The 13830-nt window shown below is 39.8% G+C and overlaps 1 protein-coding gene across 1 annotated transcript; it reads left to right on the plus strand.

Moving 5' to 3' along the window:
• Positions 1 to 10648: 10648 nt before the first annotated feature.
• Positions 10649 to 12952, plus strand: LOC130238354 (procathepsin L-like). Its single transcript, XM_056469349.1, has 7 exons — positions 10649 to 10774; positions 10893 to 11015; positions 11325 to 11477; positions 11669 to 11893; positions 12335 to 12503; positions 12644 to 12761; positions 12853 to 12952. The coding sequence occupies exons 1-7, from the start codon at positions 10652 to 10654 to the stop codon at positions 12950 to 12952; spliced, it is 1011 nt and encodes a 336-aa protein (XP_056325324.1). The 5' UTR covers positions 10649 to 10651.
• The last annotated feature ends 878 nt before the right edge of the window (positions 12953 to 13830 follow it).

Below are 13830 nucleotides of genomic sequence, written 5' to 3' on the forward strand. Positions count from 1 at the left end.
CATTAAAACATTTAATCATTTATGCTTGGCAAAAGCTGGATTATAAATTAAATATGCTTTCAATAAGATACTGGAAATATTTGCTGTTTTTAAAGAGTTTTATTCTTTAACTTTTTGAAATGTCAAATATATATGCAATAGAATCACCTATATTGCTTTTAATGCATATAATAATATTTACAATAACTGTGAGTAGTGTTGTCACTATGCTGGAATTTTCAATTTTGAGATGATACCTTCAAGAAATATCAACATTCCATACCATTTTCTATATTTTGTGATTTAAAAAAAATCTTAATATTATTATTATTATTTAATGCACCAGAGCCAATATGGACATTAATATTTATTATATTTATCATTAATATAACTAATATAAACAAACTTTTGAATAGCACATCTTTGCATATTAGCCTACTTGTTAGTGGTGGATAGCTAATACATTATCATTTATAGCCTACCAAAAACATTTTTCAGAGATTATTTCACATATAACATGTTTTAAACGACACATATGGCGTTTAGCATGCTTAATCATGGCGATCTATGTGTGTGCATCGACTTGCTTTTTGAAACATCTTGAATTCTCAATATTTATTCAATATTTATTACTGAATCCTGAATTTTCAATATTGCATTACACTACCGCTAAGCACAACAGTGAACAGTAACAGTTTTAGACATCTTGTGTATAATTTTGAAGTTTTTCCCTTGTCAGTTAAAAAGTCCAATAACCGAGGAGATTACATATGATAATTTGAGAGATTTAAAGGGAAAAAAGGACAAGATGTCAATCAACAGCACGTTACACAGCTTTCGTATTTAATTAATCGAGTTAGTGATATTGAAATGAGTTCAGTTACTAACTCTCTTTATTATACCGGTGAGGGACACGCAGCAGCCCATTAAACATAAATCCTCATCTTCAAGCCCTATTTACAAAACCTCTGAATCCTCTTGCAAAATAAAACTTTTGCCTCAAAAAGTCATATACACTATCAGGCAGTAGACAATACAACAAACAGAAAACACATTGTTCTAAACATATAGTTCTCCGGGAGAAGTTCACTTTTAATCTCAATGTTCAGGGCCATACAAATTTTCATTGTAAAATATACAGCTTACAGTGCACTGTACAGCATACCATAAAAGGGACATGTAATCAATTTTACATATTTTTCTGGCCTGTCAGGCCAAATCACGTTTTGTACATCACAAGCAATATTGTCTCTGTTCCCTATTCGGGGAACGTGGGTTATGGACGTAACCAGGACATTCACCTTCATAAGGAACTTCGATATGTGTCTAGTAAACAGACTATGGGAGACTGTATGGAAAACGTCACAACAGCTAAGCCCGCCACGCTCCTGATGTGCAGTTTGCCAAGCGTAGCGTGAGCTCACTGACATCATCAAAAGCGCAACCTTCCAATGTCCCCTAGGCCCAGAATATTAACGTTACATGGAAATAATAAGAATTCAGATCGGGGGTCGTAAATGTGCTTTTACCTAGCGTATATAGACTAGGGATAGTAGAAATATGACGTAGGGAAAGCGTGCCAGTCCCCGAAGGGCGAGGATGCTCCAAATACCACCTGCTACCCAAGAGGGTAGACTTGATAGTAATAGAGCATATGGACTAGCCCTAATGAGGGGGAGTGCTACATATAATAAGCTGGTTAGCGGTTAGGGAAGACACGGGTCCCCTTGAAAAGGGGGAACACACCATGGTTAATAATGCATATGGCATCACCAAGAACAGGGGGATGCACATAGCTGGCACCGAACCTCAGTATGCGAGTAGACCAGACAGGCATACCAGACAACACACTGAGCCATGCAGTCGACTCCTCCGTTGAGTCAGGTGCTGGGGGCCTCGGAGAAATTCTCTAGAGTTCAGCTGAAAAGAGAAACTTACTAGTAGAATAGAAAATGCACACACATATCCGGGTTAGGGAACCTGGCGCAGCAAGCGTTTATTTACACCAAGTCTAGTTTCCTCCCGATTGACTGGCGTTACCCAATGATAGGAAAGAAACAGGCTCCACTCAAAGGTTATAAAACCTCGCAAATGTGTTAGGTGTCGCCCAGCCCGCAGCTCTGCAGAAATCTGTGAGAGAGGCACCATGTGCTAACGCCCAGGTGGAGGTGACACTAGTAGAGTGCGTTTTCACAATTGGGGGGCGCAGCTCGCCCTCGCATTCATAAGCAAGGGCGATGGCATCAACTAACCGGTGGGCCAACCTCCCCTTCCCCTTCAAACTTCCCTTCTGCTGACCACCATAACAAGCAAAGTGCTGTTCACAAGATTTAAAATTTTGCGTTCATTCCATGTAAAGGCACAAAGCGCAAACGGGACAAAGCAGTAAATGGACTGAGTCTGCCTCCTCCGAAGGCAGCGCTTGCAAGTTCACCACCTGATCTCTAAATGGGGTGGTAGGAACCTTGGGCACATAGCCAGGCCGGGGTCTCAGGATAACATGAGAGTAAGTCGGCCCGAATTCAAGGCACAATTCGCTGACTGAAAATGCCTCCAGATCCCCGTCTCTCTTGAACGATGCCAACGCGATCAGCAGAGCTGTCTTCATTGACAGAATTTTAAGGGAGACCAAATCGAGTGGGCATGAGAGGGGGTGGGATGGATTTAATCGCTGAGGAATCAGATGATTAGATTATGCATCCTGAGCATGCTGCCATCCACTGCGTCATGGTGAGCAAAGATGGCAGCCACGTAGACCTTCAGTGTGGAGGGTGACAGCCTACGCTCCAACATATCCTGAAGGAAGGATAACACAATGCTAATCTGGCAAGTTCGGGGGTCTTCTCGGTGAGAAGTGCACCACTCAGAGAATAGACTCCACTTTGAGGCATAGGCATGTCTCGTATAGGGTGCTCTAGCCTGAGTGATGGTGTTAACTACCGAAGGTTGTAAGTCATCTAAGTCTTCCGCGCTCTGTCTATGGACCACACGTGGAGGTTCCAGAGATCCCAGAGGGTGCCCCTTTCCTGAGAGAGGAGGTCCTCTCTCAGAGGAATGCGCCAAGGAGGGGCCGTCGCGAAGAGTGTGAGTCCGGAAACCCAGGTCCGGTTGGGCCTGAGAGGCACAACAAATAAGACCTGCTCCTCATCCTCCTTGACTTTGCACAGTGTCTGCGTGATTAGTCTCACTGGGGGAAAAGCAAATTTGCGCGTGACTGATGGCCAGCTGTGAGCCAGTGCATCCGTGCCGAGGGGGGCCTCGGTCAGGGAATAAAACAACTGGCAATGTGCATTCTCGGGGGAAGCAAACAGGTCGACCTGGGCCTCCCCGAAGCGTGCCCATACCAGCTGGACCGAATCGGGGTGGAGTCTCCATTCTCCTTGTGACACTAGCTGCCTTGAGAACAATGAGCAAGCTGAGACATGCGGCGAGAGCGCATACCCCCCATACGGTTGATATAAGCCACCGTCGCCGTGCTGTCCATCCTGACCAGCACGTTTTTCTGCTTCAGCACCGGAAAAAAAAGGCCAGAGAGCGAGATACACTGTCAACAGCTCTAGGCAGTTGATATGCCAATGCAGACAGGGTCTGGTCCACGAAGCTGCATGCTCGTTGCACATGACCCCCCAGCCCGTGCTGGAGGCATCCGTCGATACGATAACATGCCTGGATACTAGTCCTAGATCCATCCAGAGACTGAGGGTGCGGTGACACAGCGGAGTGACGTGCACCCGGTGCGTACGCACGTGCCATGCCTGTCTGGGGACTGGATTGTGAAGCCAATGCTGAAGTGGTATCATATGAAGCAAACCGAGCGGCGTGACCACAGCTGTGGATGCCATATGCCCCAGGAGCCTCTGAAAACATTTCAGTGGGACCTCTATCTTCCTGTTGAGTTTGCTCAGACAAGAAAGCATTAGCATGGCGCGCTCCTCGGAGAGGCGTGCAACCATGGTGATTGAATCCAGCTCCAGTCCGAGATAAGAGATCTTCTGCACAGGGCAAATTTTGCTCTTCTCTCGGTTGACCCGAAGCCCCAACTGGTGGTGGTGCCGGAGCACCATGTCTATTGATCCCATTTTATATTGATGCATAATCAGTTGATCCCGAGAGAAGGCTAAAATCAGCCAGTCGTCGAGATCATTGAGTATGTGGATACCCTCCACGAGCTTAGTGAAAACATGCAGAGACAGAGTGAGCCCGAAAGGGAGAACTTTGTATTGCCACGCTCGTACTTCAAATGCAAACCAGAGAAAAGGGTGGTGGCATGGAAGGATGGAGACATAATAATACGCATCCTTCAGGTCTATAGCTGCAAACCAATCCCGAGTATGGATGCTCTGCAGTAAGCATTTCTGCGTGAGCATTCTGAACAGCATCTTGTGTAAATGACAGTTCAGTCTGCGCAGATCTAGGATTGGTCTTGACCCCCTGCTCTTTTTGGGCATGATGAAATACGGGCTGTAAAACCCAGCTTTCATCTCGGCTGGAGGGACCTGCTTGATTGCATCTTTCGCCAGAAGGACAGCAATCTACTCGCGCAAAACGGGGGAGCTCTCGGGGATGACCCTCATAAAATGAACACTCATGAACTTGGGAAGGCAAATAGCGAACTGTATGGCATAGCCGAGTCTGATCATCCGTATGATCCACTACAACGCGCTGGGCAGCACTAACCAGGCTGGCATAGCGCGAGCTAATGGCACCATTGGAGCGATCGCTTACATACCAGCGGAGGGGCAGCTCGGTAAGGGAGTGGTCACCCCGGGAAATGGAGCGTCCCGAGGAAGAGCTGAAAATAAGAGAATGTCTCTTACCTTCGTGCCTGGATCCCACAGTGAGGCCAGAGTGAGAGAAATGAGTCCGTTCTCCTGCACTCTGAGAGCCTGAGGCTAAGGGGCCCAGCGTTGCGAACTGGAAGGCGGAGTGTCCCAGACTGGCAGGGCTCGGGTTTGCACATCCAGAGAGAGAGGAAACTGCTCTCACACTCAAAGCAGAGACAGAGCACACAGATGAGGAGCAAGGGGTCCGCGCTACTCGACCATGTGCTCTCTTAGGTAATTCTGCTCTTTCAGTAAACTGCTCTTTAAGATCACCAGTAAAACACCAAGGAGACTAAAGCGACTAAAACGTCTTTCCCCGCACTGGTGAAGGTAATGCTTTCTTTTATGGAAGTCAGCTCAGCAAAAGGGTTCTTCAGTCTTGTGATCGGGTCTGAAGGAACAATTCTAATGAGCTGGCTCCAGCGGCTGTGGATCAGCTGTGGAGCCAAGTTCCGCCAATTCAATTGACATTTCAGTGGCCCGTTTTCTTACTCTTCAGAGTGATTGGTCGTCTGACGAACTCCCATAGTCTGTTTGCCAGATACATGTCGAAGTTCCTTATGAAGGGGAACTCCTTAATCAGATTCAGGAAAGGTGAGTATGGAGAGAGGTACAAATTTCTAAACTGCCCATTGCACTCATCCTCTCACATTGTTTCTTCGATCCATGCTTAGGCACTCTCCTTCCCACCTTCAACAACCTGTTTGCTCTCTGAACTGACTTAGTTGTCACATCAATTGAAAAGCGTGACATCAATTTCGACTGGTTTTGTTGAATCATGACATCTTTTCTCTATTTGTATTTGATTGCTGCCATTTGTGTTTAGCAGTATGAATGGCATGTGCATTAGAGTGCAGAATGTGTTTTGAGAATGAGAATTTGTTTACAGTTTTGCTGAAAAGTCTAAAGCTGCGGTCACACTGCACTTTTCTGTTCATAAACTTCCATTCATACGCATGCTAATAAGTCAGACCGGAAACATAAGGTCATGCGGCAAGTTTCGTAGTTTTCTGCATTGGAAAGTTCAAGCTTGGTGAACTCTGACCTGCGAAATCGCATCATGGCCCAGAGTTTCATAAGGTTTAATGCAGATAAAATTTATCCAGATTTAGTAATCCTTTTTTGCGATCCGTGATTACATAATCCAGTTAACTTTTTGAGCCAGTTTTCTGGATCAAAGTGATCCAAATCCTACAAAAAAGGTCTGAAAAGCCCAAACTAAAGATTTGATCCGGATCAAAACCAATATTGGATTACGTGATCTAATCCAATTATGTAATAGTTTTTTCTTTTGAAAAACCCATTTTCAAGGTTTGATCTAATCCATTATCCAATATCCTAGTGGATTACTTTTGAAAAACCAGGCCCACATGATTGCATGAGACCTTGCGTTTCCGGTCTGACACATACGCGTGCATATGAATGGAAGTCCAGTGTGATCGCAGCTTTAGTAGGATCTGCACATTGTGTTTTACCATGTGAAATGGTTTAAGGTATTGACAAAAGACTGCACAATTAGCTAAATGAGGTCAGGCAATTGAGAACTTTGTTCAGCCAATGGGTTTTAGTGTTTCAGCAATTAAGAAAACTGTACAGCTGCGGTCACACTAGAGTTTGTGCTGCAAAATCTATGGACAAAAAAGTCTATGGGGAGAAAAGTGGAGTGTGAGCGCAGCTTAAGTATTATTCTAATTTTCTGATAAACTGAAATTGGTGTTTTCATTAGTTGTCATCAAAATTAAAAGAAATAAACACTTGAAATATATCAGTCTGTGTGGAATGAATATATAAATTATACAAGTTTCACTTCTTGAATGGAATTAGTGAAATATGTTAACTTTTTGAAGATATTCTAGACTACATACAGCAAGGAAGCATTAGACAAATCACATCCAAAACAAACCAACCAAGATTAGATGTACGCAAACAAGGGACATGTGTTTAAAGTCAAGTAAATGAGGATAAAGCTACGGTCACACGGGGCTTTGTGTGTGCGAAATTCTGTCGTACAGCGCTGCGAAAAGGGGCGGGGTTAAACAAGATGATTAGACATCTATATAAAGTGAGCGATTGGTCAATGTTTTTAATTTCTGTCCAGAGAGGTCTTGTTTTGATCCTCGATTGATCTCACGCAGTCAAGTGATGCAATATCGCAGGTTAGAGTTCACCAAGCTTGAACTTTGCACTGGAGCAACATGCGAAACTTGACGCATGACCCCGCATTTCCGGTCTGACGCATTCGCGTGTGTATGAATGGAAGTCTATGGGAAGAAAAGTCAAGTGTGACCGCAGCTTAAGACAATCTAAATTAACAAGAGGGTGTGGTAACAAGAAACAAGAAGGCAGGATAAGGGTAGCAAAGCCATGTGCACAAGTACAAAACAAACCAATGCTGCGTCCCAATTCGCATACTTATACTACGCCCTAAAAGTATGTACTTTTTTGTAAAGGAAACATTTATACTTTTGAGTGTGTAACAGAACAGTATGCAAGCTTTGGGACATCCACATTTTTTTTCATATTTAATTTCCTACCTTATTGGAGAAGCAGCAGCAGGTTAATCTCCTATTCACGAGTCTTTCATGCAGAGAAATCTCCTCAGGTCTTTTAATAATTATGCATTTAGATGTTAATGTACAAACATATCTTTATATAAGTTCAGTTTTGTTGTTGCAGATGAAACATAACACAGAAAACGCAATTTAAATATTTTCCAGTGGGCTAGATATTAATTAACAGTCATACAAACATCTTTACCAAAGCCTCTCTACTTGGTTGTTGGCCTCGCATGTCCATCATGTTTGTAGTTTATCTACACTTTTCACCCGCATTGGTAGTTCTAATTGAGTTCCCGTGTACGGTGGGCACTATCATCAGTGTATGGATGGTTTTACACTTAAAATTTTCCCTGGAAATAGTAAACCATCCGGGATACTTTGGCATACTCTTTTCAACATACTACGATTTGGGACATACTAATTGTACTTTCAAATACTATTTAGGACGGATATTATGTAAATTAGGATGCAGCATTAGAGACATTAAACAAAGACACTGACTGTACAGACTGATAGAAAAGACCTGACTGTCAGTGTGGGACCCTGATAAAAAAGTTCAATAACTTGTTATTCTTTGTGGTAAAAAAACAACAACTTGTTATTTTTGTGTAATCAGTGGAACGTCTGAGATCTTGAATGAAATACTGTCTACATTTAATGTTACCGATGATGAGTCTCCAGGGGTTCACTGTGTGTGTACTGTGTGCCCTTGTAGATGTGGGTGTCTGTGGTTCTGTACTGACTCAATAGGTGCAGAGAATATAACTGAGCTTATCAGAAAAAAAAGCTTTTATATTTCATTAAAAAATTCTTTTTCAAAAGGAATATAATTTTTGTTTATTGTGTCAATTATAATACAGTTCATTTTGCATAGAAAGTCTGTAAGCAAAGATTAAGAAAGCTTTTTTTGTTGTCTTTACAAAAGTAAGGAACACCGTTTCCTAAATGTATGTGGACTGCAACAGAAAGACATATGCATTCTAACAGGGGTGGAAAAACACTAAATATGTATTAAATGCTTACATGCAACAGAGCTGTTTTCATTATTTGAAATGGTGATACTTAAAAATAAACTTTTGTTTTAAATACACACATTTCAGCCTGATCAGACTTATTTTGCAGCACAACTTTTGTTTCATGTACCAATTCTATCAGTTTATAATAAAAGTAACACAAACTTTGTAGGAGTAAGACATGTAAAACAAGAGAAGCAATTACTGAAATTGTGTTGAAACACAACAGGAATGGACGTATACATTTTGTAACAATTGATTTAAATTTTACAGAAAGATTTTTGAAAGCAGAAATTTACCTCTTTCAAGTTAAGGCTGAAAGTTCAAAAATTAACTTACATGTGTTTCTTTAGACCATCCGGCCTCTGTAGATGTGCTTACCTTTTCAAGCAGTGTCACTGTGTGGGAAAAATTGTGAACAGAAAGTCAACCTCGCACAAAAAAAAGAGGATAACATGATTATGCTTTTTATTTTAACTGAATATCAGGGTATATGCAGGAATCCTAAAGTAAATTTCAATACCTTTTTAAGACTTTTTAAAGACCTTCTCAGAATATTTGAAGACCTCATCGCCACTTCAAGCTCTAATCAGTACCAAACCTTTAACTTAATAAACAGTTGCTAATAAACAGTTGTAGTTAAAGAAATAAATGGAGCACAACCATGCAACAGAACTTAGATGAGCTCAGAAGAAACAAACCTTGAAAGAAAATATTACGTGGTTGTTTTCAGTGACAGGTTTCAACCACTGTTTAAACTCGTCTTTCTCCAACCAGAAGTATGCAAACTTGCCATTTTGCCGTCTGTATTGCTCTAAGGTTTCGCTACATGTAGAGAGCGTCACATCACCTTCCCGTGTTTGTCGCAAATTACATAACATCACTCAGACAGAGGAGCTTGGCCGGACTCTCCCTGCCCGAAGCAACCCAGGAAAATAAATATATTTATGCTTTTTTTAGAGTCAATCACTTTGGACAACGATTGAACAAAATTTAATAACTCGTAAAAATGGGATTAAGACTGTTTAATAGCTTTTAAGGGCCTTAATTTTCTCATAATTGATTTATCAATTTTTAATACTTTTTAAGACCCTACAGACACCCTGGAATATAGAAATAGGAATTGAAATAAGAATTTAAATATCTATAATTTTAGTACTGCAACTGAACATAAACTATCATCTGGCTTTTAACACTCATTTTATTAGCCAGAAGGTATAACAATAACTTCTAATAATTATTTTGTATTTACATCTGATTTAGCTTTAAAATGTTTAGTAAGTGAGTGAGTAACCAGCTTGTTACTTTATTTTCAGCTTTATGTTTTAATAAAGTAAGATGAATAAAAGATAAAATGGCAATTAAACAATTATCACTGTAGGCAAACACACATATTCTTAAATGTGCAAAGATGTTCTCTCTCCTGCAGCCAGAAAAGGATATATAAGGACACATTAGTAGTGGAAGTATTGTGTCTACTAATTTTAATCAGTCTAAATTATTAATAATATTTAGTAATTAGAATTAAAGTAATTAGCATTTAGTGTGAGTACAAAACAGGAGCCACTGATGCTATTTAAAAATGCTTAGTTTTCTAAATGGCCTCTGTGTTTTCTCTTGGATTATTTTCTGTCTAAGCATGTTTTCAAGCACACCCTTATGTGACAAGCACAAACAAAACACCCAACAAACAAGACGTTACAAACTTAAAAAAAAAAAAAAACAATCTCTACATCCCCCATCAAGTGTAGCATATTTTATTAAGCTTTCCACTTGTGTATTGTAAATGTTGATTTTCTAAACTGAAATAACAAAATATTTCTGATTACTGTAATCTTGTTACAGTAGACTAGTAATATAAAGAATCACCATAGTCCATTGATGGATTCTCTTTTTTGTGATGCTAGATCACATGAGAAGAAGAAGTTTTTGCTGGACCTGATTGGCTGTAAATACTTGTCTCATCATCACTGTGAGCCAATGAGAGACCGCCTCTATGTTCGGACAGGCTTTAAAACACGCTCAGTTGTAAGCTATCACAGTCAATAATTTGGTTTGCTTGTGAAAGGTAAGTGTAAATCTTTTTTTCTCTCTCTCTTAAAATTGCTTGCATGATATTTAGGTGACATTTAGTTCAATTTATAGTGCACAGATTGTGATGTGGCTTGTTCTGTTTTGTTAAAACATTAAATTTTTCTCCTTGTAATTGTTTATAATCTTCTCTTTACAGTGCTTTAAACTGAGTCTTGTTTTTCTCTGCCACAGTCTTCCAGGCAAGATGATGTTTGCTTTGCTCGTCACACTGTGCATAAGTGCAGTCTTTGCTGCTCCAACTGTAGACATGCAGTTAGATGACCACTGGGACTCCTGGAAGAGCCAGCATGGACGAATCTATCATGAGGTGGGAAGACTATAGTTTCTAGCCATATATCAGCTTTACATGAATGAATTAAAGCCATGCATGTGTTAAACATGAACTTGTGCTTTGCAATGGCTGACACATCTGTTTTGTTTTCCAGGATGTAGAGGTTGGGAGGAGAATGATTTGGGAGGAGAATTTGAGAAAAATTGAGCTACACAACTTTGAGTACTCCATGGGAAACCACACATTTAAACTGGGAATGAATCAATTTGGTGACATGGTGAGCAGTTTAGTATTACTGTCAAGTCATTTATTTCTCTCTATATATTTTGTTGTACAATACAATTTATCAAACAGATTTACAAACAATCAAAATGCAAGGATGATTTATCAGTGTAAAACCAGATCAGAATTTTTTTTTAATGTTTAAATTATGATCAACATCATAGATTGGAGATTTAAGCCCAATGTATTTTAATGAATCTTCTGCAAAATGACTTTAATTCTCAATTCAAGTTGCTATTGACACCTTATATAGTAGTATTTGTAAAGCTGTTTTATTAAAACATTTCATGACATTCTCTTTTAGACAAATGAGGAGTTCAGACAGGCAATGAATGGTTATAAGCATGACCCAGACCGGAAGTCAAAGGGTGCATCGTTCATGGAACCAAGCTTTTTTGCAGCCCCTCAACAGATTGACTGGAGACAGAGGGGCCATGTTACTCCTGTAAAAGACCAGGTGAGTTTAAAGTAACTGAAAACTGCAAATATTTTATTCTAAATTAGGACCTAGTTGCATCTATTACAACTGATCCAATTACAGTTGAACAGGTAAACCCAGTTTGTGCTAAAATATAAATGCCTTTTAGTATTTCAGTATATGTATCTGTAGCTTTACTGTTTGATGACTCTTCTCTCTTGTGGTTTTAGAAACAATGTGGATCTTGCTGGTCTTTCAGTTCAACGGGTGCCTTGGAGGGTCAGCTCTTCCGTAAAACTGGAAGGCTGGTTTCTCTGAGTGAGCAAAACTTGGTGGACTGTTCCAGACCACAGGGCAATCAAGGCTGTAATGGAGGCCTCATGGACCAGGCCTTCCTGTATGTTAAAGAGAACAACGGGCTGGATTCTGAGCAGTCGTACCCTTATCTTGCAAGGGTAAGAATCAGTTATGGGCTCTTCTGTCTTGTGCGTCTATGGTGGGTGTTTACCCTTAGGGTTTATTAATATAATTTGTTTTTACCAAACAAATTGGGTCTTTGTAAATGTAGAATCTGGTAATTTCAAATGTGTGTAACTGACATATATGACATTTGAAGTGTTATTTATTTGATGCATAGGTCTTCTTTTTTCTTGTGTGGTAGATATGCATATTTAATTTGTGCGTTCATTTCCTTTGCTTAAATGCAACTAGTTAATTATAATATATATATATATATATATATATATATATATATATTTCTCTTGAAACCATCAAAACTAATGTATTTGCAGGTTGTGGTTAATTGAAATCATGTTTTTTTTTCTCTCTCTCTCTTTGACTGAAAATCTAAGTACTTTGAAACTTCAGTGTACCGTTTTCTTATTTTAACTTTGCAGGATGATCTGCCATGCCGGTATGACCCCCGTTTTAATGTCGCTAAAGACACTGGATTCATGGACATCCCCAGTGGTAACGAGCTTGCTCTGATGAATGCTGTTGCTGCTGTGGGTCCTGTATCTGTTGCTATTGATGCAGGACATCAATCCATACAGTTCTATCAGTCTGGTAAGTTTCTGATATCCCTCAACTCTAGTTTTAATTGGATTTTTTTTTTAAATGGTTGTTTATGCAACTATGACAAACATGTCTTAATTTATTCTGCCTGAACTTACTCTGCCTTAACTTTTTAATATTCTGAACTTTAGGCATCTATTATGAGAAGGCATGCAGCAGTAGTCAACTTGATCATGGAGTCTTGGTGGTTGGCTATGGTTATGAGGGTGCTGATGTTGCTGGTAGAAGATACTGGATTGTGAAGAACAGGTATGATACCAAAAATCTTTAGTTTTGCTGGCACGAGCTTGATGTTTTTGTATTTTATAAATTATGTCCCCCCCCCCCTTTTTTTTTTTAGCTGGACTGACAAATGGGGTGACAAAGGCTACATCTACATGGCTAAAGACAAAAACAATCACTGTGGCATTGCAACATCGGCCAGCTATCCCCTAATGTAAGGCCACTGGAGCCTTCTCTGCATTCTGAAATTGACAGTTTATGGTTTCTCTTTATTTAAATGTATTTTTCATTCTATTTTATCAAATTGTATTGCAGTTAAGGCTGTGATATGTAGTAGTCTTTTAGGGAAATCCATTCTTTTTGTTTCATAATGTCTCGTAGTCTTAGTTCAGAACTCTGCAAATCTATCTGCAGCAAGTGTCTTCTATTGACCTTATTCTTCAATGCGGAGGTGAGCTTGTTTTTGCGATTGTTTTAGAACTTCAGATTTAGTCGCCTATGGGAGAAATGACTTAGAACAATTAACATCAGAAAACGGTCAAACTACTTGCTCTACAAACAAGTGTTTGCATGACTATACAGACCAGTAGAATACTATAATAATAAAATATAAGTTTGCAACATAAAGTAGTATAATGGGCTGTTTTAACGGCTAAAAATGAATGGAAGTGAATGATACCGTAAGTCTCGAGCCAAAAAGATTCAAATAGCTGCTCCCGCTCGTACGTGAAGAATAAGGTTAAGTTATCTTCGAGGGATATAATCTAGAAGACACCTTTTGTTGATCAGTGAACCATTTTATATTGTGATCCAAATCATTTCACTCTTACACTCCTTTTGAGTAGTGTAATGGGTTTCTCTAATGCAAGAGATTATCCAAGCATGTGCTGTGCTATATCTACTGTACTTAACCTGTAAATGGATAAATATGAAATATTCTGGCATGGAAAGCTCAAGTCTGTACTGTATTTATTTGCACATGGATCTCACGCAAGCATGACTATCCTGTAGGCATCTGTCCACAGTATATTTAAATTGCCCAAACTTTTGCATAGCCTATTTTTCAGTTTCAATTTAATTTCACACATCTCAATAC

The sequence above is a fragment of the Danio aesculapii genome, chromosome 12 (assembly GCF_903798145.1).
Source record: "Danio aesculapii chromosome 12, fDanAes4.1, whole genome shotgun sequence".
Lineage (NCBI taxonomy): Eukaryota > Metazoa > Chordata > Actinopteri > Cypriniformes > Danionidae > Danio > Danio aesculapii.

Coding starts and splice junctions, on each gene's coding strand:
- LOC130238354 (XM_056469349.1), top strand. CDS start 10,652: ATGATGTTTGCTTTGCTCGTCACACTGTGCATAAGTGCAGTCTTTGCT. Junction 10,775..10,892: donor ATGGACGAATCTATCATGAG/GTGGGAAGACTA, acceptor TTTGTTTTCCAG/GATGTAGAGGTTGGGAGGAG. Junction 11,016..11,324: donor TGAATCAATTTGGTGACATG/GTGAGCAGTTTA, acceptor ATTCTCTTTTAG/ACAAATGAGGAGTTCAGACA.